At 46.8% G+C, this 23,023-nt stretch overlaps 1 protein-coding gene across 1 annotated transcript in view; it reads left to right on the top strand.

The window, feature by feature from the left end:
• The first annotated feature begins 13,781 nt into the window (after positions 1-13,781).
• The window catches only part of YWHAG (tyrosine 3-monooxygenase/tryptophan 5-monooxygenase activation protein gamma), a 29,408-nt gene continuing 20,166 nt past the window's right edge, over positions 13,782-23,023 (top strand). Inside the window, exon 1 of the mRNA XM_028707743.2 lies at positions 13,782-14,307. Coding sequence (XP_028563576.1) covers positions 14,221-14,307 — 87 coding nt within the window. The 5' untranslated portion in view covers positions 13,782-14,220. The remainder of the gene's footprint in view (positions 14,308-23,023) is intronic.

Raw genomic sequence — 23,023 nt, 5'->3', positions numbered from 1 at the left:
CAGGAACTTTTCTTAATGTTGAATATTTTATTATGTTGGAAGCTGACCAGAGTGGCTGCGACAACCCAGTCAGATGGGTGGAGTACAAATAGGAATAATAATAACAGCAATACTAATAATAGAATAAAAGTAAAGGGACCCCTGACCATTAGGTCCAGTCGTGGCCGACTCTGGGGTTGCGGCGCTCATCTCACTTTATTGGCCGAGGGAGCCGGCGTACAGCTTGTGGGTCATGTGGCCAGAATGACTAAGCCACTTCTGGCGAACCAGAGCAGCGCACGGAAACGCCGTTTACCTTCCTGCCGGAGCGGTACCTATTTATCTACTTGCACTTTGACGTGCTTTCAAACTGCTAGGTAGGCAGGAGCAGGGACCGAGCAACGGGAGCTCACCCTGTTTGAACCGCTGACCTTCTGATCGGCAAGTCCTAGGCTCTGTAATTTAACCCACAGTGCCACCCGCGTCCCAATAATAGAATAGGACGTCCCTATTTTCATTGGAGAAATGTTGGAGGGTATGCACCAAATCCTGGCTCCATGGTGATCATCACTGCCTCCTTTGGTAGCTGGTGCTCATCACTGCCTCCTGTGGGAGGGAGTTCCATAGTTTAACTATGAGCCGTGTGGCCTGACATAAGACCTTAGGGTGAAGGGTGCGTTAATAATAATAATAATAACAATAATAATAATAATAATAGTAGTAGTAGTAGTAGAAGTAGGACTTTGCCCATGGCGGTGTTGCTAGCTGCAGCTGGTGCCTCTGAGCCTCCTCCTCCTCTCTTCTCCTTGCATTCCTGCCGCAGAGCCTGCTATTTTAAGGAGCTGCAGAGTCACTGGAGCAATGAGCACCTCAGGTTTCCGAAGCATAGCTGGCTCCATCGCTGCCGCTTCTCAGAAGCCAAGAGCCTTTTTGGCATGTGGCCATGGCGAGGTTTCTCGCACGGAGAATCCTGCGCACTGGGAGTGGAGCCCTCTGGAAGCTTTTGAAAGCCGTCTGGACCCATCTGGACCAGGACATTCTGCTGCTTGCGGTGCTGAGCCAAATGTTGCCTGCCCCGCCCTGTTCCATGCATAGAGCTCTGACCTGATTGGCGATGGGAACAGCGTCTTCCACTTACGCCTGTGGTTGTCAGGTCTGGAGCATCCCAGGCCTTGAGGTTTCAGAGCCCAAACCTAAGACCTAGCAGTGGGTCCTGGTGATGCCATTGAATCTATGCAATAATATGCAGAGACGGAGGTTTATTGGGAGAGGGAAAGAGGCTGGCCTGGGAGCCTTTGCAATAATTTGCAGAGGTGGAAGTTAATTGGGAGAGAGGAAGAGGGTGGCCTGAGAGTCTATGCGCCAAGGTCCAGCGCCGAGGGCCTTCTGGCGGTTCCCTCACTACGAGAAGCCAAGTTACAGGGAACCAAGCAGAGGGCCTTCTCGGTAGTGGCCCCCGCCCTGTGGAACGCCCTCCCATCAGATGTCAAAGAGTAAAATAACTACCAAACTTTTAGAAGACATCTGAAGGCAGCCCTGTTTAGGGAAGCTTTTAATGTTTAATAAGTTATTGTATTTTAGTGTTCTCTTGGAAGCCGCCCAGAGTGGCTGGGGAAACCCAGCCAGATGGGCGGGGTATTAATTAATTAATTAATTAATTAATTACTACTACTACTACTACTACTACTATTATTATTATTATTATTAGTGGCCTAAGAGTCTATGCAATAATTTGCAGAGATGGAAGTTACTTGGGAGAGAGGAAGAGGGTGGCCTGAGAGTCTATGCTGCTCCAGAGAAGCGGACACGGAGCAATGGATCCAAACTACAAGAAAGAAGATTCCACCTAAACTTTAGGAAGAACTTCCTGACAGTAAGAGCTGTTCGACAGTGGAATTTGCTGCCAAGGAGTGTGGTGGAGTCTCCTTCTTTGGAGGTCTTTAAGCAGAGGCTTGACAACCATATGTCAGGAGTGCTCTGATGGTGTTTCCTGCTTGGCAGGGGGTTGGACTCGATGGCCCTTGTGGTCTCTTCCAACTCTATGATTCTATGAAGTTAATGGGGTGTGTGTGTGTGTGGAAGCAAGCTGCATGTGCAATCTTCTTTAAAAGTTTCTTTTTTCCAAAAAGGAACTCTTGCCCAACTGGAAATTCAAGCACTCTCCCTGTTACCTGGACTGGCTAGATCAACCAGGACAATTCAGGCCAGCTCTACAGGGCCTGGCAACCCTAACCACACCAGTGGGCAGAAGGGAAGATTAGATGGTACTTGACAAGTCATGTGACACATACTCAGTTCCATCTTCCAGTACTTTTCTGCCATGCCCCGTATTCTGCCCCTCCCCGTCAACATCTGCCACCTGAGGCACCTGCCTCACTGCCTAATGCTTGAGCCAGGCCAGCATGTGGAGCATCTCAGAACCTGCTTGCAGCCATTAGCCGAACCTTGAGCATGGGCAGAGTACATTTATCCCACAGGGCTGCTGCTAATGGTCATACATTTAGAGTGAGGCCAACAGGCTTTCAGGGCAGAGGGTATGCTTCCTTTGGGTGTTCTTCAGCCTCAGTGTCACTTGTTTTACATATTATTATTATTATTATTTAAAAAAACAGTGAGTGATGAGCATCCTTAGCTATGGTGTTGCCAGCCAAATGCCAGAGCTGCCTCCACATTTTGTGCTCTAACTTTCTTCAGAAATGTCAAGGTAGTACACACACACACACATACTGTGTTTATATCTGATTCTATTATATTGTCAATCAGTATCTGTACATGTGAGAGAATGTTCCTTAAAGTTTTTACACTGACGGTATGACTTCCAGTACATCACTGAACTGGGACTTTTCTCCATCTCTGGTGAGAACGCCCACAAGATTGCTTTCTTCTGTAATAAAATTCAACAGGAGATATAAAATATTATTAAAGCACATATTAACATTACTCTCCAGTTATCCCTCCTAAATAGGTGGGCAAAAACTATGGAGATGTTTTGCCAAAAGGAACTTTTGACATGGATGCTGGTGGCGGCCAAGATCTCTATGGCACAACCATGGAAATCATTTTTAAAAATCTGAATATATCCTTATGCTATAAAAATCTTGGGAATTAAGTTATTCCCCCCCCCCATACATTATGAGTCTCTAAGGGACAGGAAGACCCGGATAATTTCTACTCAGTATAGTGGGATTTTAATTCCTACAGTTTTGTTTCAGATTTACAGGTATGTACCCCCCCACACACCATCTAAAGAAATATGGTTATCATTAGTTTTGATTAGGAGTTATAATTTAGTATGTTTAGGTTTTGTATGCCCTGCCTTCAGTTCGACATATTATTGAATTTCTGTTATTGTATACTTGTCTCTGCAGTTGAAAACTATATAAAAAAAGATTTTTTTAAAAAAGAAAAGAACATAAGCAAAAATAATAAATAATAAAACATTTTTATTTTATTTTATTTTAGACTATTTCATTTTTGAAATTAGCTAGGTGGTTTACAACAAATATATATAAAACCATACAGTAGAAACGTATAAAAAAGATGAAAATAGTCATCAGTTAACCATTATGAAAAGATGTATTCTTAATTGCCTGCATAGGCCTGGCAGAATAGAAAAGTTTTCAGCAGGTGTTTAAAAGTTAAAACAGAATGATCATAATGACAATTTTTAATTTCTGCCCTCCTCGGCTATAAAATAAAATAAAATTGGTTTGAGTGTCCTCAACTCAGTGCAAGAGGACAGAATAGCACAGCCCCCAACCTAGGAAGCAGAATTAGCAATTCTGTGCGCACCACGAACTTAGCTAAACGATGGTTCCCAAGGTATAATTTGTTAATTTTCTGTTTATATGTACTCAGTTGATACATCTTGCACTTCCATAAACGTCCACACTGAGAGCACCTTGCAGACACTGAAAATCATACCAGCCAATTAAAACAATGCCTCTTGAAAGAACACAAAACAAAACCTAATGAGCAAAATGGCAATTAAACTCATGAAACAATTATGCCATAAAACAGTGACGTTCGACTAGAACAATATTAAAAACCACAGGCCTGTAAACATGAAACGCTTGCTTCAATAGATGGCTTTTCTAAGGTTGTCTAAATCGGGGGGGGGGGGGGGAACAAGACAGAAAGTTGTGTGGCGTTTCTGAGGACTCACCTTTTCCAGCCCAAGGGCCACATTACCATCTGGAGAAACCTCCTGGGGGCCGCATGCCGGTGGTGGGCGGGGCCAGATGAAAATGTGGGCGGGGCAACGCATGTAAACATTACCTTTGCACAGGAAGCTAGTTTCTACATGCACCCTATCCTTCATCTGAGCCTGCAAAATGCATAATTGGAATTTAAGGACGTGTTCCAGTTAGATCAAAACATTTAAGGAGGGGGCAAAGTGTAGGGTGTGGCTTTTGGAGGCTCCCGAGGGACCAGACCGAGAGACCTGGAAGGTCCCATTTCATACCCTGGGCCTCAGGTTCCCTCCCTCTGGCAAAGGCTTTCCTGAAATGTGGTCCACATCATCAGAGCAGAGGCAGATTTTGGTAATAAAGGCGCCTTGAGAAAGGACAAAATTTGGCACCCACCCATATTCCCCCTCCTTATTTTCAAAAAAAATTCCTTTGGTACAGCTGTGTCAGGGCAGATGTCAGGAGCAGGTCGGAAATGACTCACACGGTGTCAGCGAAGTTAGCTCTCTTTATTTATTTTTTAAAAAATGCTCAGGAGGCCAGGCCTAGTAAGCAGCTCTCCCCAGTGGATCTTGCCCCGATGAGGCAGTTGGGAGGACTGAAGGTCCCTGCCTTCCCACAGCTCCCTGAGTCTCCTCCTCCCCCAGGTCCTTCCCAATCGATCTGAGATTACGACGCCTTGTCTGTTTTTGCTCTGTCCTCCTTTACACCCCTTTTGGTTCTAAGAACCAGAGCCAGAAACATCTGGAGGCTCAAATACCTGTCATAGTGAGCTGCTGTCGGTTCTGTCACCTCCTTTGGGCCAGCCTGCAAAAGGCCCTGCACTACAGTGGTATCTCGGGTTACATACGCTTCAGGTTACAGACTCTGCTAACCCAGAAATAGTGCTTCAGGTTAAGAACTTTGCTTCAGGATGAGAACAGAAATCGTGCTCTGGCAGCGTGGCGGCAGCAGCAGGAGGCCCCATTAGCTAAAGTGGTGCTTCAGGTTAAGAACAGTTTCAGGTTAAGAACGGACCTCCGGAACGAATTAAGTACTTAACCCGAGGTACCACTGTACACAGAAAATTTCTGCTGGGCAGCACAATGAGGATACAATGGAGGCAGGAAAGTCTGCCTTCTTTGCTGCCTTCACTGCCACTAGGTAGGCCCAATGTTGAGCCCTCACCAGTGTTCGATTGCATTCGACCGAAGTTTTCCTCCACTCGTGTCGGAGCCATTTCCCAGTTTGTTTCCTCACCCTAAACTTTGGAGCATGCCAGGGGGCCAATAGGGCTCCACGAAACTGGAGAGGGAGAGCGGCGATCGTGTCAATGTCCTGAGCCATTCAGATGTTCCAGCAGTCAGCCAGGGCTTCGACAGGAGCACCACTCATATCAGCTAGAAAATCCCCCAGAGCCATCTGGAAACTTATCAGCCTCCGAAGGCAGACCATCCTAATATGCCCCCCACCTCTGCAGGGGGTGGGAAAGTGCTGAAAGCCTGAATCTCCACAGGAAGTGATCTAAGCATAGCAAGGGACTGGTGTCACTATCCTCCACTTTCAGATCACCCTCTTCCTGCCCAGTTGAGGAAACAAGGTCGGGCCAACACATGTTATCTGCCACATGTGTTGGGCCGATGACATGTTGGGGCAGCCCCATAGTCGCCATGACAGCCCCTGAGCCAATCACCTTAGCATGGATGTTGAAGTCCCCAGAACCAACAGTCTGGGAGTCCACAACACTGCCTCCGAAACCAGCTCTGTCAGCTCAGGGCCAGGAGACTGCTGGGCAGCAAGGCGGGTGGTAAATGAACAAAATCCCTAATCTGTCCCAATTGCCCAGTGCCAGGAACGCACATTCTAGATCCCCCCTCAAACTGGAGAGAGCCTAGAGAATTTCTATAGGTTACAACAGCTCCTCTCGAGTCTGCCCTGATGCTGTACTGAATACCCAGGTGGGCACAGCTGGGTGAGACCAAGACCACCCTGCTCACCCAACCCAGGTCTCAGTGATACAATCCATATCGGCCTTCTCATCCACAATCAGATCATGGATGAGGGAGGCCTGACTCTGAGCCGACCCGGCATTCAGCCACAGACCTAAGGGCTGGCTGGTAGGACCGCTGCGACTTCTCAGGTTGGAGGAGGCGCTGACACATGGCACAGTCACTAACTGCCTGTGCCAAGTGCCCCTTACCCAGGCTGACCCATCCCTCACCCCATAACTCCCCTTGCCCAGAGCCACTGTGATTGAGATCACCCCTGATCTCCCGAGCTCCTCTCTTCCCAGGCACATCCCACATCTCCTAATCTAAAAAAACAAACACACACAAGTTAAAAATCAGTTAATAATAATATGAAACAGCCCAAACAACTAGGGCAACAGCAGTAGAAATCTCCAATAACACCCCCCCCCCAACAATACCCCAACCCAAAATCAAGGAAGGCTTTTTAAAAAATAAAAGCAAGGCAGTCCCAGCAAGGGAAGCCCAGGGCTTGCAAAACCCACAGGGCAAATAGGGCGGTAGGTTGGCATTCTTGCGGTGGGTCTGGGCAGCAGAATTATCCTGACCCTCCCGGTGCCGACTCAGGGCTTCTCCCCTCTTTGCTGAGTCATTCTGCGGAATCTTTTTCTCTCTCCTCCAGACTGCAGCACTGAGCTGCTGGCTCCCGATGAAAACTAATGTGTCAGTTAATTGTTCTTTATGGCCCCGGTGCTTTCTGGCTTCATCCACACCGGATCCATCTGCAGAACAAGCGGCTTGTGAGGAGGAGGGGGGGGGGGCTTTGCAAGGAGGAGAAACAATCCCAGAGAGAGAGATGCAAGAGAGAAGAGATTGCAGCACCAGGGAGGGATTCCTCTCTCTCCCCGCCTCCCCCTTCCTGCTTCTCCCACCCCCTGCTCTGAGCAAGCCAGCAGGCCGGAGATGAAATGCAGCAGGGAATCTGGGCCAAAGAGAAATGGTTAGATCAAATCTGCTCAATTCCTGCGGTGGCAGCGTGGTGCCTTGTTCTCGACAGGAAGTCCATCTCGTCTGTGTCTGGGCACAGCTAGGGGTGCATTCTGGAGCTCTGCAGCTTTCAGGTGTGGGGCGGCAACGGACCCAGCAGAGAGCAGCAGATAATGGGGGCAGGAGCAGACCAGCCCCAGGATCAGCACCTGGGACAGCATCCTGCCTGGGTCTTAAGCTTTTGCCAAAGGGTGGGCAAGACTGCCATGTACACGGTTACAGATTCTCATCTTTTTAAAAGGATATTCTTTTCCACAACAGCATGCTGCTTATTCACAGAGCAGCAGAAGCAACTCCCATTTATGCCTGGTGTCCTTGTGGGGAAGAGTCATAGCTCAGTGCCAGAGCATCTGAAGGTCCCAGGTTCAATCCTTCCTGCACAACCTCTTCGGTCAGGGCTGATAATCTGATGTCAAACAGATAAGCAACTTTTTGACTTTTAGAAGACATTTGAAGGCAGCCCTGTAAAGTTTTTTCATATATATATATATATATATATATATATATAGTCTGATATTTTATTGCATTGCTGGAAGGAGCCCAGAATAGCTGGGACAACCCAGTCAGATGGGCGGCATATAAACAATATCATCATCATCATCATATCCCCTGCCTGAAACACTGGGAAGCTGCTGCCAGTCTGTTCATGTTGAGCTAAATGGACCAATGATTTAAGTATAAAGCTGTGTTCTCACGGTTCTGCCATTTAAGAAAGATGCAAAACGACACATCCTCTCTTGTTAAAATCAAGGCCGGCAAACTGTTTCTGGTTTCTTCTCACCAACATATCAGGCACGCAGAAGCACCTGTGAAGCATGGAATGGTCATGAACATAAGAAGCCCAGAGCATAAGAAGAGCCAGTGCTGGATGAGGCCAACGCCCCCCCCCCCCAGTCCAGCATCCTGTTCTCACAGTGGCCAACCAGATGCCTCTTCTGGAAAACCCACACGCAGGACCTGAGCACAAGAGCCCTCTCTCCTCCTGAGATTGCCCCAGAGTGAATGTGTTCCTTAGCAGATGGAAATGTTTCCCACCCCTGTTCATGGGCCTTGGGGCTTGTGATGTGAGATCCTTCAACTGGAGAGGGCAAGGATAAAGCATAGAACCAGGGATGGCCTGGGATGGGCATTGGCTCTGCAGGGTTTCAGACAGGGGGCATTAAGGACAGACCCTACCGGGAGATGCTATTGAGGGGTTTCAAATACTGTCACTGCAAAATGGCCATTTCTCTCTCTCTCTCTCTCTCCATGTCACATCCTGTCAATGCTTCCTTAGGCTGGGAAGAGCTGCTTGCCTTTGATTTACTCTGCAAGCCATGCAGACTTCCCTCGGCCGCTCCTGATTGGCTGCCGATCTCTACGAGTGCTTCTGGGGCCACTACACAATGCACCTCCACACCCCTGTCCTCAGCCATCTCTCCTGCTCTTGCACTGCAGCAAATGCAGAGAGAGAGAGGGAGAGACAGCTGGCTTGCATTGCAGTCCTCAATTAGTATGACTTGCAAAGCAGACTGGCGATTCCACTGCAGTCTCGGGGGTTGCAAACAAGGCTTTCCAAAGCACACACACAAGGATTGCTCTGCTGCTGTTGCTGCTTGTTGCTGCTTGCTACTGCTGCCAGGATGCAGCAAGGCCCCAGCCAGCAGCCCCAGAAGATGGACGTTTTACATGCACAACACAGAAAAGGACGGTGGTGGGTCCCCAGTCCTGCAGAGCCTGCAATCTCTTGCAGGTGAGAGACCTGTTTTCGGCTTCCAGGGTGACCCAGGGCCCCTTCCGAAGGTCTTTTGTGCAGGGATGCAGATCTCCTGCACCCCCCCTCACATTTCACCCCTCCTTTTTTTGTTTTGCTTCCAAGATGTTGGATCTGCTGCAAAGCTCAGTACCTCCCAGTAGGTCATCACCACCACCACCACCACTTCTTCTTCTTCTCTTCCTCCTCCCTTCCCTCTGCTTCTGCTGCTTTGCTCACAAAGCAATATATTGAGCTAGTGTGGCATAGTGGTTAGAGTGTCGGACTAGGACCTGGTAGATACCAGGGTTCAAATCCCCCCTCAGTCATGAAGCTCATAGGGTGACTGGGTCACTCAGTGCAGACTACCTTGCAAGGTTGTTCTGGGGATTAAATTAGGAGGGGGCCACCTTGAGTTCCTTGGAGAAAAAGGGGGGAGATGATAGATAGATAGATGATAGAGAGATAGATAGATAGATAGATAGATAGATAGATAGAGAGAGAGATAATGGGGCTGCCATCTCTGCTCACCTACCCTTCCTACTCCTGGTGTCATGCAAATCCAGGATTACATGATGCAGCACAACAAATGCTCCAGTGGTGGCTGTATGGTGACATGTTTATGTATATCTTGGTTAGAGGATCACACTAGTGTAGGGAAATGTCTTGGACCTGAGGGGCCAGTTCTCCCCATCCTCACCCCACAGGCTAAATTTGACAGGTCGATGAGGCCACACACCTATCAGTCATTGGACATCACTGTAACACCACCCACTGTCCTGCCCACCTGTCAAAGTTAGCTGGGGGGGGGAAGAAGGGGTCTGCCTCACCAGTGCATTTCCCAAGGGGAACGCATTGCTGATGCAACACACAGCAGGATTGAACCCCCTCACCAACCTGCAGTTTCACACAGTGACTTCAGTCGGTTGACAGTGGGTGTGGTTGGAAATGGCCTCATGGGCCAAATTGGACCTGCTGGCAGGCCAGAATTTGCCTGAGGGCTGGAGGTTCCTCACACCTGGTCCAGGATTCAAAGCCCCACTTAGAGTTGAAGTTCACTGGGTGTCCAGTCATGGTCATATAGGTCTGCTCTGTCCTTCTCCTTTCCATCACATGCTGTTCCATCCATTGTACCCAATGAAATCCACCAGTAAAATACACATTCTGCATGCATCTTTTAGGGAAAACATTTGTTTTTGCATGCACATTCTATGCACTGAAAATGTGTTGCTAAATGTGGAGGGGTGCATCATCCAGCTGGGAGCTTTCTGTCCTTTTGTCTGTCTTGTGAATGCCATACTGCTCTAAATCCTCTGCAGGCTTTTATTTTGGCTTCCCTTAAGTGCGCTGTTTCACTCTCAGTTCAGCGATCGTCCCCTGGGGTTTGGCAGGGCTGAGTTTCTAGGGTGATGGCGGTAGGGGCGTGTCTTGAAGGTAGGTGGGCTGACAATCTCCCACCCGGTCTGTCTGGTCTCCACCTGCGATCCTGTCACCCCAGCAGCTGGCCGATTGCTGGTTGCCTCTGCACCTCCTCCTCCTTGGTCATCTAATTGGGACACCGCTTTGTCACTGTTCAGTCATCTGCACGGGAGACCCAGGTGGAGACAGATGTCCAGCCTGTTCGACACTGCATTCCCGCCGCGTGCTGTGATGGTGCAGGAGGACAATTCAGAGTGCTTTTCTGACACGGCGTTGACAATTTATTTATTTATTTAAAGAGTTTATATACCGCTTAATTGACGTCACCTCTCAGCGGCTTACAAAGATAGGATACAAACAGCAGCCAAAACTTATGGAATTGAACATCAATGCTTGCTGGAATTAGGGGGGGGGGAATCAGGAAGTTCCAGATGTCCAACAAGGAGGGGGCTGTCAGACCACGACTGGAAGGGAGTTCTGTAAAATTGGGCCAACAATATTGTTACACGCCACCCCAATCACTGAGCCAGGGTTTCCCAAACTTGGGTCTCCAGCTGTTGTTGGACTACACCTCCCATCATCACTAGCTAGCAGTACCAGTGGTCAGGGGTGATGGGAACTGTAGTCCAAAAACTCTTGGCGACCCAAGTTTGGGAAACCCTGGTCTGAGCAGTGAGGAACTCCAGGATGTGCTTCCCTTGAAATGAAGGTTAGTGGAGACTGTGGTGTCTTTAGGATACCGTATATGGAGGGGTTCACAGCATTAACACCTCCATAGATCTTGCTTCCCCTTTAGGTTTCCAGAGGAGCCCCTAAGTCCAGCACGAAGCAAGCATTTCTCTGTGTCTCCGGCTTCTAGCCTGCTTCCAGCCCCCCCCCCCCCATTCAGGCTATTGTTCTTCTGTCTAGGATCACATGGCCACCAGGTGATTATCCAAGTGAGGAACATTAACTTGGGTCGCTTTGAAAATGGACAACTGTGTAAAGAAGCATTAAAACTGCTCGTAAAAAGTATATCCTGTGTCTCAAAATACAGGTATAAAAGGTCTGAATCTCCAGAGATCTTACAAAAACCATGGCTTATGAGCAACTGTAGTGGCATTGTGGGGGGGGGGGCATACACTTCACCAAATAATGGACCCTTATAGGACCACAATTATGTATTATGGTATTATGAAACAAGGAACTCGCCTTTCCTGCAAAGCCTTTGCGTGGAGATGTTCTTACTGCAGCCCTGGAAGACTCCACATGTCTGTTGCATGGACTTATGGCTGAATCCTACACCTTAATTAAGGTGCCAGACCTCCAGGGTTTGAATTCCCAGGTGGGCAGGGAGGGCGCCACTACCAAGAAGGCCCTTCTTGGCAGATCTCAGCATATTCCTTTTCACCAGAGAGCTGTGGCCCAATTTCCCAGATATTAGATTATTTCCAGTGTTGATTTTGATGGCAGTGTAGTCCATGCATGCCTTTCTTAAAAGTGGCGCAGGCACTTAGCAGGAGTGTGATCTCTCTTGTTCAGAAATAATTTTTCCAGTTCCTGAATATTTTGAGCTTCATCCAATTCAGTTCTTTGAAGGCTGCTTGCAGGGTGCTCCCTCCAGTGCTGAAGCACAAGGTTTGTCATCGCTTGACTATAGGGCTTTTTGCAAGGGTGGGGGAGAACTTAATTTCGGGAAAGGCTTGGAGGCGTGTGAGGAGAGTTCTTATTCTCGAAGAGGTTCTGCCTTTTGTCCACCTCATGCTTGTGCATGAGACTTCACATTTCTTTCTTATATTTCCGCTATGCAGGGGTAGGGGGTTTCTATGAAGCAGCATTAGTGGATCTGGAATGAGATCTCTTCCTCTTGTCCCTGTCTTCTTGTTGAAAAATGTCATGTAGGAAAGCAGCTATTTTAATAATCATATATAAGAGGGGCACAATGGTGTCAGGCTTGCACAGGAGGACTCAACACTGCAACATTTTGTTGTTGGTTCCATATACAGCTAATTCCACCATCTAAATCATTCTTTTATGTTCTTGTATATTGATCTGTAACTCTAGAAGATCCACTTGTCTTTCTCTTTCACTTGAGTCTTGTTCTGCCAGCCGATGGGTTTTTGCTTGTACTGTACTTATATACCATATCTGGGTATTTTGGGAGATAGGACATTGGCTATATTATCTGTCTCTGAATGCAAGTTGCTGGGAATCACAAGTGTGGAGAGTGCTGTTGCAATTTGGTCCTGCTTACAGATTGGGTAAGACTAGGATCACATCCACCCCATGCATTTAAATTGCATGGCTTCCCCAAAAGAATCCTGGGAACTGTAGATTGTAATGGGTGCTGGGAATTGCAGCTTTGTGAGGGGCAAACTATACTTCTGGGATTTTCTCTAAAGGTGCTTTTAAATATGATTTCCATACATCGGATGTACAAAAATACATGCCAGATATGGAAAACAGGGTTTGGATTGGATGAGGCTTTGTCTTCAGAAATGGACTTTGTCCTATTACTTCTCTTTTCTTCTTTCCGCTGAAATGTATTATGATTTATCAGTGATCCCATGTTGGGAAGATATTTGCAGAGGGTGGGTTTTCTTGGGGGGGGGATATGTTGTTCTTTTTCTTCTTGTATATTTGAAAACTTCATAAATATAATTGAAATAACGATTTCCATGTGTTTTGAGTATGCGGTATGGATGTGACTTAAGGCAGGAGAGATTGGTGTTTGAATGATACCCAATGAGTTGCTTTGGGTGGACATTCTGTATCAGCCTAACTTGTCACAGTGGGCTATTGTGAGGAGAAAACAGAGCTTCATTGGAGGCAGAGGGAAGGTTATACTGTAATGAATTTAAAATAATTAGGTTACTGTGACAGGACCAGTATTTTGTACTATAATCAATTTAATATGATTTGATTTAATTCGGATACTAACGACATGTTTAATATTTGCATCGACATGATAAATACATGAACTGCACTGATCTAAGTTATATGTTATACACAAACACACACAAACACACACACACACACACACACACATTGTGTGTCTGTACATATATGAACACAAAACTGTATGAATGTGTAGGTATATGTATATATACCTACAAATATGTATATATACGTATAAAGACAATATAGATATTTATATACGTATAAATACGATTTTTCGTACTAATAGCGAGGCACGCGTTGCTTTATGGGAAATGGAGGCTCCCTCTCAGAGGGTTTTCCCTCAGACTCAAAGCGTGCTTTAACAGAGCAAACTACAACTCCCATGGTGCCCTTCGCGCAGGCGGTGGGATGGGGGTGTGAGCGAGGAGGGAAAGAGAACAGCGCGGCGGTTTGGCGCCTCTTTCTTTTCCTTTAGAAGGCAAAGGAAAAAAGGGCGGGCGGGAGGAGCGCGCGGCTCCAATAGGGGCTGTGGTGGGGAGAGGGGGAGGCGGGGTCTACGTGCTGCGGGGAGGATCCCTCAGAGGAGGGGAGACGGGAGAGGAGAAATAGGGGCGCATGCGCACGCCGCCCGGGAGCAGCCGCCGCAGCTACTACAGCCCGCTGTTGTTGCCGTGCGAGAGAGCGAGAGCAGTAGCGGCGCGAGCGTGAGGGGGGAAAGAAGCGAAAGTCCGTCTCGCGCTCAGGGAACAGCGGCGGGAGCAGCAGCAGCAGCAGCAAGCAGCTTAACCGCCTGCTTGCCTGCTTCGCGCGCGCCCAGCGTTCGGCCGGCCCTGATTGGCGCGCGCGCCTGCCTCTCGTTCCATTGCCACCCTTCCTTCTTTCCTCTCTCTCTCTCTCCCGTTTTGTTTTTGCGTTTCTCTCTCACCTTCAGCGCGCGGTCGGGATAAACGAGAGATAGCTTTGCTGCCATTATTGCTACTGTTATTTTGATAAAAGTGCAAGCCAAGAATTAAAAAGAAGAAGAAAGATGGTGGACCGCGAGCAGCTGGTGCAGAAAGCCCGGCTGGCTGAGCAAGCCGAGAGATACGACGACATGGCGGCTGCCATGAAGAACGTGAGTCTCTCCTCCTCCCTCCTCCTCCCGGTTTCCTCCGCTGCTGCTGCTGCTGCCGCCGCGGCCGCCACCGCAGAAGGGCCTTCCCTCCTCCTTTTCCCCTCCCTCCCGTCTGCCTCCTTTGTTGCGGGGGGGGGGTGCCACCCTTTTTTATTGAGAGGAGGGGGGATTGATATTTTTCCCCCTCTGGGGGGATATTTCTGGGAGATATTCTTAAAAGGGGGGATTCCCAGCTCTCCACCCCAATTTTCCTTTTAATTTTTTTTGAGTGGAGGGGAGTAGGATGTGTCTACTGGTTAGTATTCTTCATTTAGTGGGTCAGATAATTTACCCCTCCTTAAAGTGCATAAATACATTAAATCAAAATGTTAACGTATTGATTATTATTGTACATTAAAATAAATTACGTTAATCAGCGTGTAGAATATATTGCTTCTGGTGGATATTATTGGAGATGCAGGGGGGAAGTGAGAGAATTTGCAACCTTTCCCCAGATTTGTTCACTGACTGAAGGAGGATAATGTGCCTTTCTTTCTTTTGACATGGGGAGGGGGTATTTCTGATAGGGTGAGATAATTTTGTCTTCCTCACACCATATATTCATTTATTGGATGGGGAGAGCAGTGGTGGCAATTGACAGGGTTTTTCATTATTAAGAGAAATGGGAGAAATGGACTCGTATTAATTTATTGGGAGGGTGTGATCAACATACTGGGGGGAAAAGAAAGCTGGGGGGGGGAGAGTGAAATGGACATGTTCTCTGAGGAGAGTGTATGCTATGTATTATTTCTTGCACAGAAAATTTGTTTATTTTTGAGTAGGGGACCAATGCACTTATTTAATCTGCATGCTTCAAAAGCATAAATGCTTTGATTTGTTGTGGTGGTGGTAAGCGGGGGTCTCTTTTTCTCTGTCTTGAGGGTGGGAGAAATAATTCATACAAAGGGGAGAATGCTTCCACAGAACCCCCCCCCCCCATTGTAGAATGTAATTTAGATTTTCATTCTGCTCCATCCCAAATGAAATGATGGCTAGAGGAAATGCCATTGATGAATTCTCTTCATTTTGAAAGGGGGGGGCAGGTGCTGCAACTGGCTCTCTGTGGAGGCATTACTCTGTGTGTGTGTACACACACACACACACACACGTCTTTCTTGTCCATCCCTTTCCTTGCCCCATACAGAAAATGCTTTGGGGAGTGAGTAAGGAGGTTTCTTCTCTTGTCACTCCCATTCTCCACTCCACCTTGCAAGCATTCCCCCCCCCCCCCCCGGAGGTAGAAATGGCCTTGCAGAGCCAAGCCCTGAACTCTTCTCCTGCTCCACCATGCCTAGAGCAAAAAGAGATTTGCTCTCTTCCCCAATGTGCTCAAAGGATAATTCCCCTCCTTGGGGCCAGTGTCATCTTCAACCATCACCACTGGACCTCACACATTCACACCCATAGATAGCCATACATGCAGCCTGCCTTGTTGCTATTACCTGCTATTATCATATTTTGGCAGGGAAATGCAGCTTCAAAAGGTGCCTTAAACAATAAAAGTATAGCATTCCTGGAACAGATGCCCTTCCCTGAGTAAGTGTAATGGGAAGGGAACATGATGCTCTCCCCCCCCCCCCCCCAGGGAGATGCCCCTCCCTAAAGTTGCAATTCCCCCCTTTTTACAGGGATGCTCTTTCCTGTCCTTTTCCATGTCAGTCTGTCCCTGAAAATGCTTGGCCACCCTATGCATCCTCTCTTACCATCTTACACTTTGCTTGGTCCCTGCTTCCCCAGATTTCTCATTTATCCCTTAGGGCACAGTGCCCCCCATTGAAATGTCCAGGTACCATTTTGACCCCCTTGGGTGGCTCTTTTTTCCAAATGCTGCTCTGGGCTTAAGGTGCGCTCAAATCCCCTCTTCCCCCGGAGCACCTTCTGTGTTTCAGAGGCACCTTACACACCAAAAGGCGTGTGCTTCTATTTCAGGTCTGATGGGGGGTTTGCTTTGTAAGATTAGGCGCTATCCTCTTTGGACGAAGTAAAGAGGATGTCCTCTTTTCTGCCTTATCATTGGGCCTAGTTAAAAATGGTTTCTCTTCTGCTTTGAGGGAGAAAAGTGGGGTGGTGGCGATGACAGTGCAATTTATATATGGGTTCCCTCTTGTTTCACCCTGTTGGAGAAAAAAGTGAAGGACAGAGTGTAACCTGTGCTGTGTCCTCTGCCCCCTCTTTATCTCTCCCTCCCTTGTGCTTGGGCGGTGCCTTTCCCATGAATTCATCTGCTGTGCCCTCCCTACCCCCCCCCAACCAACCCCACCCACAATCACCTACCATACCCTCTCTTAATCTGCCTCATGACAGGGCAAGGAACATTGCAAAGAGCTGGCCTTAAGATTACATTTTGGGGGGGATGTAAATGATCTGCAAGTCTTCCACCCCATCTAACACACTTTTGCAGGGTGGTGTGGTATTACAGGGAGAAAGCTCGGATCAGATATGTAGGTTAACCAGTAGGCAAATCTTTCCCTAGGGTTATTTCTCTCTCCCCTCACCCCGTCCACTATTATACATTATTCTCTCAGGTGAGAGAAAGGCGTGCAATACGGAAAGACCGGTGACTTCAATCTCTAGCAATCTTAGTATTTATCTAGGTTAGCTTTTCAAAAAGGAGGTTAAGATAGGATGGCGTGCTGTTAATTTCTGTGTTTTAAAATGACAGCTGTAAATGGAACAGTTCTTAAATTGTGCAAGTAGGGTATTTTTTTTAAAAAAAATACAGGTGGCCTCTTTGAGTGTTCAATAAGTAAAAGGGGGAAAAAAGAGAGAAATCTTTGATGTGATCTTGCAAACAAAGCGATCGTAGGAGGCAGTATCAAGTCATTCCAGAAGATTCTGCATTTGTCATATTGCAGAGAGGCTAGACTGGGTGGAGAGAGGGAGGGAGGGGTTGCTTTAAAGAGGAGAACGGTTCTTTATATTTGTCTTGTTAGTCAGGTCTGAGCCTTTAAGAGAAGCCAGCGTGGCCTCTGTCTCTGATGAATAGTGAATACTGATCCAGAATTGTCGCAGTCTTGCCTGGGATGCTGCTCTCTCTCCCTGATTGCACCATTTTGTCGTAACCGTTCGTTTGTCAAGCATGTGAAACTGCTGAAGCTTAGCTAGGAGCAGAAGAAGATGCAGCTAGCAGCATAATTAGGGTGGGGAATCAGCCTAGTGGCACGGCAGTACTGTGTTAATATTTGAGCATCCCTCTCTGCAGGACGATTTGATGTCAGTCAGTGCTTACAGAGTAATCTCACTGAATGCAAGTGTTAAAACTGTATTTTAAGATCTGTGCATTTCATTTTATGACTACCTGAAGACTGATACTTTCAGCAACCCTTTATTTCTGTTGCTTTATTGCTGTAATTGCCTTAAATGTAACTTAGCAAATAAATCAGTGTAAAGAAGTAGAAATGCTAATCTCTTCTAAAACAGTAGCCTGGGATGTTACAGCACTTCGAGTCCAGCTGTGTTAGTATCTGGGTTGGGTTTTTTTTTTTTTTTTTGGAAATCTTTGCTCACTGCTTCCTCCTAGGGCCAACACAAAGATCTGGCCTGCTGTACTCGGAAAAGAAAATTTAAAGCCCATCTTAATGGACCGGGGCTGAATTAACGCCTGATATTTTTCTCCATCTCCTTTTGCCACTGTGCAACACTATTTCCCTCTACCCCACTTCCAGCTGTGTGGGAGACTTATGACCTCACACTCATTTCTGTAGCAACTCAATGATGTCACGCGTAAGAGTAGAAGCTGCAGTGCACCCAGGTGGTAGCAGAGAGTGTACAAATGGCATTTGTCCAAGGTAATGCAGAAATGTAGTGATTCAATTTGGATTGACACCTCTCCTGTTGGAATGGACAGTGGATTTTAGGTCCTCATTCACTTCTGCTTTTGCAACTAATGCACTTAATTGTTTTTATTGCCATTTATACTGTAGTTAGCCATTCACTTTTTTGCAGTAGGCATTCATCATTAGGTCTCTTCTAACATCTCCCCAAAATTGCTTCTCCACTGCTACAGGTAAATGCACCCACAGCCTAATAGTCTGAGCCTTTAGACCAGGCATAGGCAAACTCCGACCCTCCAGATGTTTGGAACTACAATTCCCTCCATCCCTAGCTAAGAGGACAAGTGGTCAGGGATGATGGGAATTGTAGTCCCAAACACTTGGTGGGCCGGAGTTTGCCTATGCCTGCTTTAGACTGTATCCTGATTGTAGTTTGTGGTTACTTTCTAAGACAACTTGTCAGCATGGACAACTATGGCTTATTGAAGACAGTGCACAAAATGGTGCTGCTGGTGTGTGTCCTCTTTTACCTGAATGTAAGAAGAGCCATGTTGGACCAGACCAAAGCCCATCTAAGCCAATGCTGTGGTTCCTACAGTGGTCAACTAACGGCACTTCTTTCACTGCTGAATGTCCAGCAGTGGGCATTCAGGTGCATGCTGCCTCTGTTCCCTGAAGGTAGCATACAGTGATCAGGACTGGTAGCTCTCGATAGCTTTATCTCCCATGAATTTGCTGAAGCATTAATTTGCTGGGCAGTGTGTATGTACTGTCCTGATGGAAGAGCTCAGAAGCATGACCCCCTCTTCAAGACTTTGCTGCATCTGCTGGCTGGACAAATATTAAGGCAGTTGGGTTAGTATGAAGGCAACTCGCTGCCACGAATTGTCCTCTGCTAAAATGGAAGGACCACAACATACATTCTCCTGCCCAGACAGTGCCATTGGCAGAATTTCCTTAAGCTAGCAGTTGGCACACTTGCTAGTCTAAAAGATACCAGGGCCTGCATTTAAGGTTAATACAGTTTGTTTTGTCCCTTAGCACACATGGCAAGTGTTGGTTAAAAGTACCTCTTCAGCCTTGCCTTTGACGCTTGAGATGGGTTTATTTGGGACCCACCTTATTTCTGTGATTGCAAGTTGCTTTAAACTGTTTTTAACATTCTGTGTTTTAATGGTTGCAACCCACCCTGGGGCCTTAGGCAGAGGGGGGTGGGGAATAAATCGTTGTCGTCGTTAAAGGTTGGGGGCCTGCCATTGCTTGCAAAATTCCCTGTGTGTAGGATTCTGATTTGCTTTGAGTATAAAAGGTGATAGCTGTTTTACAACTGGAATGAAAGGGTGGTTTGTGCAAGAGCCTTTAAACTGAGAAGGTTGCCCCCCCCCACCACAAGAAAAATCCCCCAAGTTTTAGAATCTAAAATTTAGAGGCGTGATATTTTGAAAGCATGTTTGATGTGGATGCATCAGCAGTTCTGCTTTAGGATCGACTCCCATGGCCTGCCATACAGCTGCCTATTGCAGGATGCCTAGGTCAATATCCATTAGTTGTAATGGAGATAAAGCCTCGCCCCACCCTGACTCCTTGCAGTCCCTCTAGAGCTGGAAGTCTTCCCAGCTCCTAGTTAATAAGAACTGCACCATGCCTAGGTGTGACATCTAGCTTTGATGTGCTCTAGCTGGATAATTTATGGAATTTATTCAGATTTCATTCAAAAATGCAGGGTAAATTAAAGACCAGGGGCCTTTATTTTTTTAGTATCTCTGCCTCTGAAATAAGGAAATGCAGTCACTGCTAGCTTTGCAGGGTTGGTTTTTTTTTGGTATGCAATCTCCCCTTGAAATTAAATGTCAGTGTCCTTTAAACCAGTGTTCCACAAAGTGGTGGTCCACGGACTGGTGCTGGTCTGCAAGGCATTGGGCTGCTGGTCCAGGGCAGCTCCACCACAACCCAGATTGGGTGGCATGTTTCAGGAACCAAATATGGTACCAGTCCCTGGGGCATGGGTGGGTGTTGCTGGTCCACCACAGTGGATAGTTTGAAAAGCATTGCTTTATACCACAATGAGATAAAATCTTAACAGGTTTCATTGACCTCAATACTAGTACCACATCTTGATTGAGCCTCCTACGTTCAAAGCTGTTATTTCAGTGTATTAGTTGCTTGCTTCACCAAGTGTATAAAGATTTATAAAGATTTAAAACCTTAAAAGCCTATTTTAAAATCAGAACCATTGCAGTGCAGTAAAAGCCATACAAAAATTATTACTATTATTTATTGAATTTTTATATCGCCCTATATACCCTAGGACAAATCCCTAGAACAAGCCCAGTAAAACAGTACCTGAAATGTTGCCGTAAATCTTAACCAATATTAGTGGCTAGTCATATCACCTAAAGGTGCTGCCCTATTTCCAGCGTTTGGGAGAAAGTGCTAACAAGCGATACTCATCCTTTGGGATGAGAAGTACGAGGAAATCTTTTTCTAATGTTTCTCTGTGGCCAAGTGTCCAAAATGTAATAATAGCATTAGGGCAAAGTGTGATGTTACAAGTGACCTTTAATGCACCCATACGCCGAGAGCGCTGCAGCTCTACAAAGATAGATCAGAAAGCTGCCCTTTGCGGCTACCAGTCCGTTAGGTCAGGAAGCAAAACGCCACGGGGAGTGGCCAGCCTTGGCCGCCAGCCAGTTTTTCATTCTTGCCAGAATGGGATCGTCCATGAAGATGGAAGTTCTCTGAGATGGAAAACCTTCAGAACTTACTTTCTGTGTTGAGAAGTCACTTGAGACGCTAGGTAGTAGGAGCACATTATAGGATCACTTCCCTCTTAAGAGTAACCAGTAAGTAGATTGCATGGATGAAGCAGTGATTGTGAACAAGAAGCGGGCCTCTTTCTTTGTCTTCTACCCTGCCCAAAGATGCCATTATTATTATTATTATTATTATTATTATTATTATTATTATTATTCCAAGTTGGGATTCAGGACAGCTTGCAACATTTAAAAACATGATAAAATGCAAAGTAATAACAAACTAGCTAAAAGCAATAATTAGAATACATCATAGACAAGCAATTTGCTCTGACAGCAGCCCCTAGTGGTCAGCCCTGTCTGCTTCTCAGTTTCCAAAGGCCTGTCTGAGCAGGAAGGTTTTAGTCTGCCAGCGGAAGGATAGCAAAGAGGGAGCCAGTCTGACTTCTCTTGGGAGGGAATTCCACAATACCAAGAGCAGCCACAGAAAAGGCTCTTTCCTGTGTCACCCCTAACCATGCCTCTGATGTTGATGGGACCGAGAGAAGGTGCTCACCTGAGGATCTCAGCACCTGGGCAGGTTTATATAGGGAGGCCTTTTAGGTCATCTGTTGCTGGGTAATTTGAGGGAAAGGTTTTTGTGTAGATGAAGAGGGGGGGAAATAGTTGCAAAGTCAGCTTGACTTTATGTGGTTTCTAAAAATGGCAGTGGGTTAGTTATTTAATGCAGGAAGATGGCAGATTTGGGTTTTTGAGGAATGAAGGAAACCAACAGCACCAGTGACTGGCCTGGTCTAGCGACACATTTTATCCACTTGGTAGCATTGTTCCTTTTTAACGTTTTATGCTTTAGCTTTGCTGAAATGCTCCGTTGTCCTGCAGGCATCTTTAATGTTTTCATAGTTTGCATGACATTCTGTAGGCTGCACTGTCCTGTCTAACCTACTGATGGCACTCTGTTGAAGTGAATGCTGAACAAAGATGGTATTTAGCTTCCCTCCAGCTATGTAGCCCTGGTTCTGCAGATCACAAAGCTTTCTGGCCTTTGGTGTCTTGATACGTCAGTAATTGGTCATTCCTCTAGACCAGGATGGCCCAAAATCTCAATACTAAGTAGGCCGCAAGAGTACTTCAACATGGAACCTGTGGGCCTCGTGCTGTGAGGGGATGAGTAAGGCCAAAATTGGATGCCCCAAGCACCAGGCATTTGGATGGCAGGGTCCTAGAGTCCTCCCACTTTCTCCCCAAAGCTGGGAAAGTGCTAACTAGACTTTGGGAAGGAGGTGGGAGGACTCTAGGACCCTGTCAAGAGTCCTCCTGCCTTCTTCCCAAAGCCCAGCGCCAAATGTTTCTGAGGGCCGCCCAAAAAGGCATCGAGGGCCACATGTGGCCCCTGGGCTGCATGTTGGACCACCCTGCTTTAGACAGCAGCCTCACTTGCGTGCCCCTTTCAGCCAGGTATATTGAGAGGAACCCTTGGCCCTCCAGATGTTGCAAAGCTACAGTTTGCATCATCCCTGGACATTGACCATGCTTGCTGGACTGGGGGGAGTTGGAGTTCAGCAACATCTGTAGCACCAAAGTTTTCCCCCACCTGCTTTAACCCCTAGCTGTGTGTGCACCTTTAAAACATGGCTAAGCTTAACAGTGGTTTAAAGTGACATGTCTACTGGGCCCTTACATTGGGTGGGCCAGAAGAACAGCAGCAGACTGTGCTGAAAGGGGAAGCACTGGCCAGCTCCTATTTAGGTAGAATGCAATATCCTAAATTGATTCCATAGTATGATATAGCATTTGCCTTTTTGCCTGCTATATTCTCACCCTGTCTGCACATGGTTCTATTGGGTGGCTTTTGATTGCTCATTCTTTATTCCTGTTCTACACTCTGAACCTTTCAGTGAACAGGAGGAGGAAGAGACATTCCTAATACGTTAACTTCGTTATTAGCAAGAGCATGAGATGCTTCTGCAAGCTAATGAACAAGCTTGAGAGAGCTGATTGTCTGCTTCAAATTTCAGAGTGACATTTTCCCTCCCCCCCTAGAAATGGGTTTCAGAACTGCCTGCGTTTTATTGGGCATGTGTATTGCAATCTTTCACCTGGAAGTGTGGGAAAGGAGGTACCAAAATACACAAGCCTTGAGCCTCGTGT

Source organism: Podarcis muralis, chromosome 15, assembly GCF_964188315.1.
Source record: "Podarcis muralis chromosome 15, rPodMur119.hap1.1, whole genome shotgun sequence".
NCBI classification, from domain to species: domain Eukaryota; kingdom Metazoa; phylum Chordata; class Lepidosauria; order Squamata; family Lacertidae; genus Podarcis; species Podarcis muralis.
This window is presented reverse-complemented; position numbering and strand designations above follow the sequence as displayed.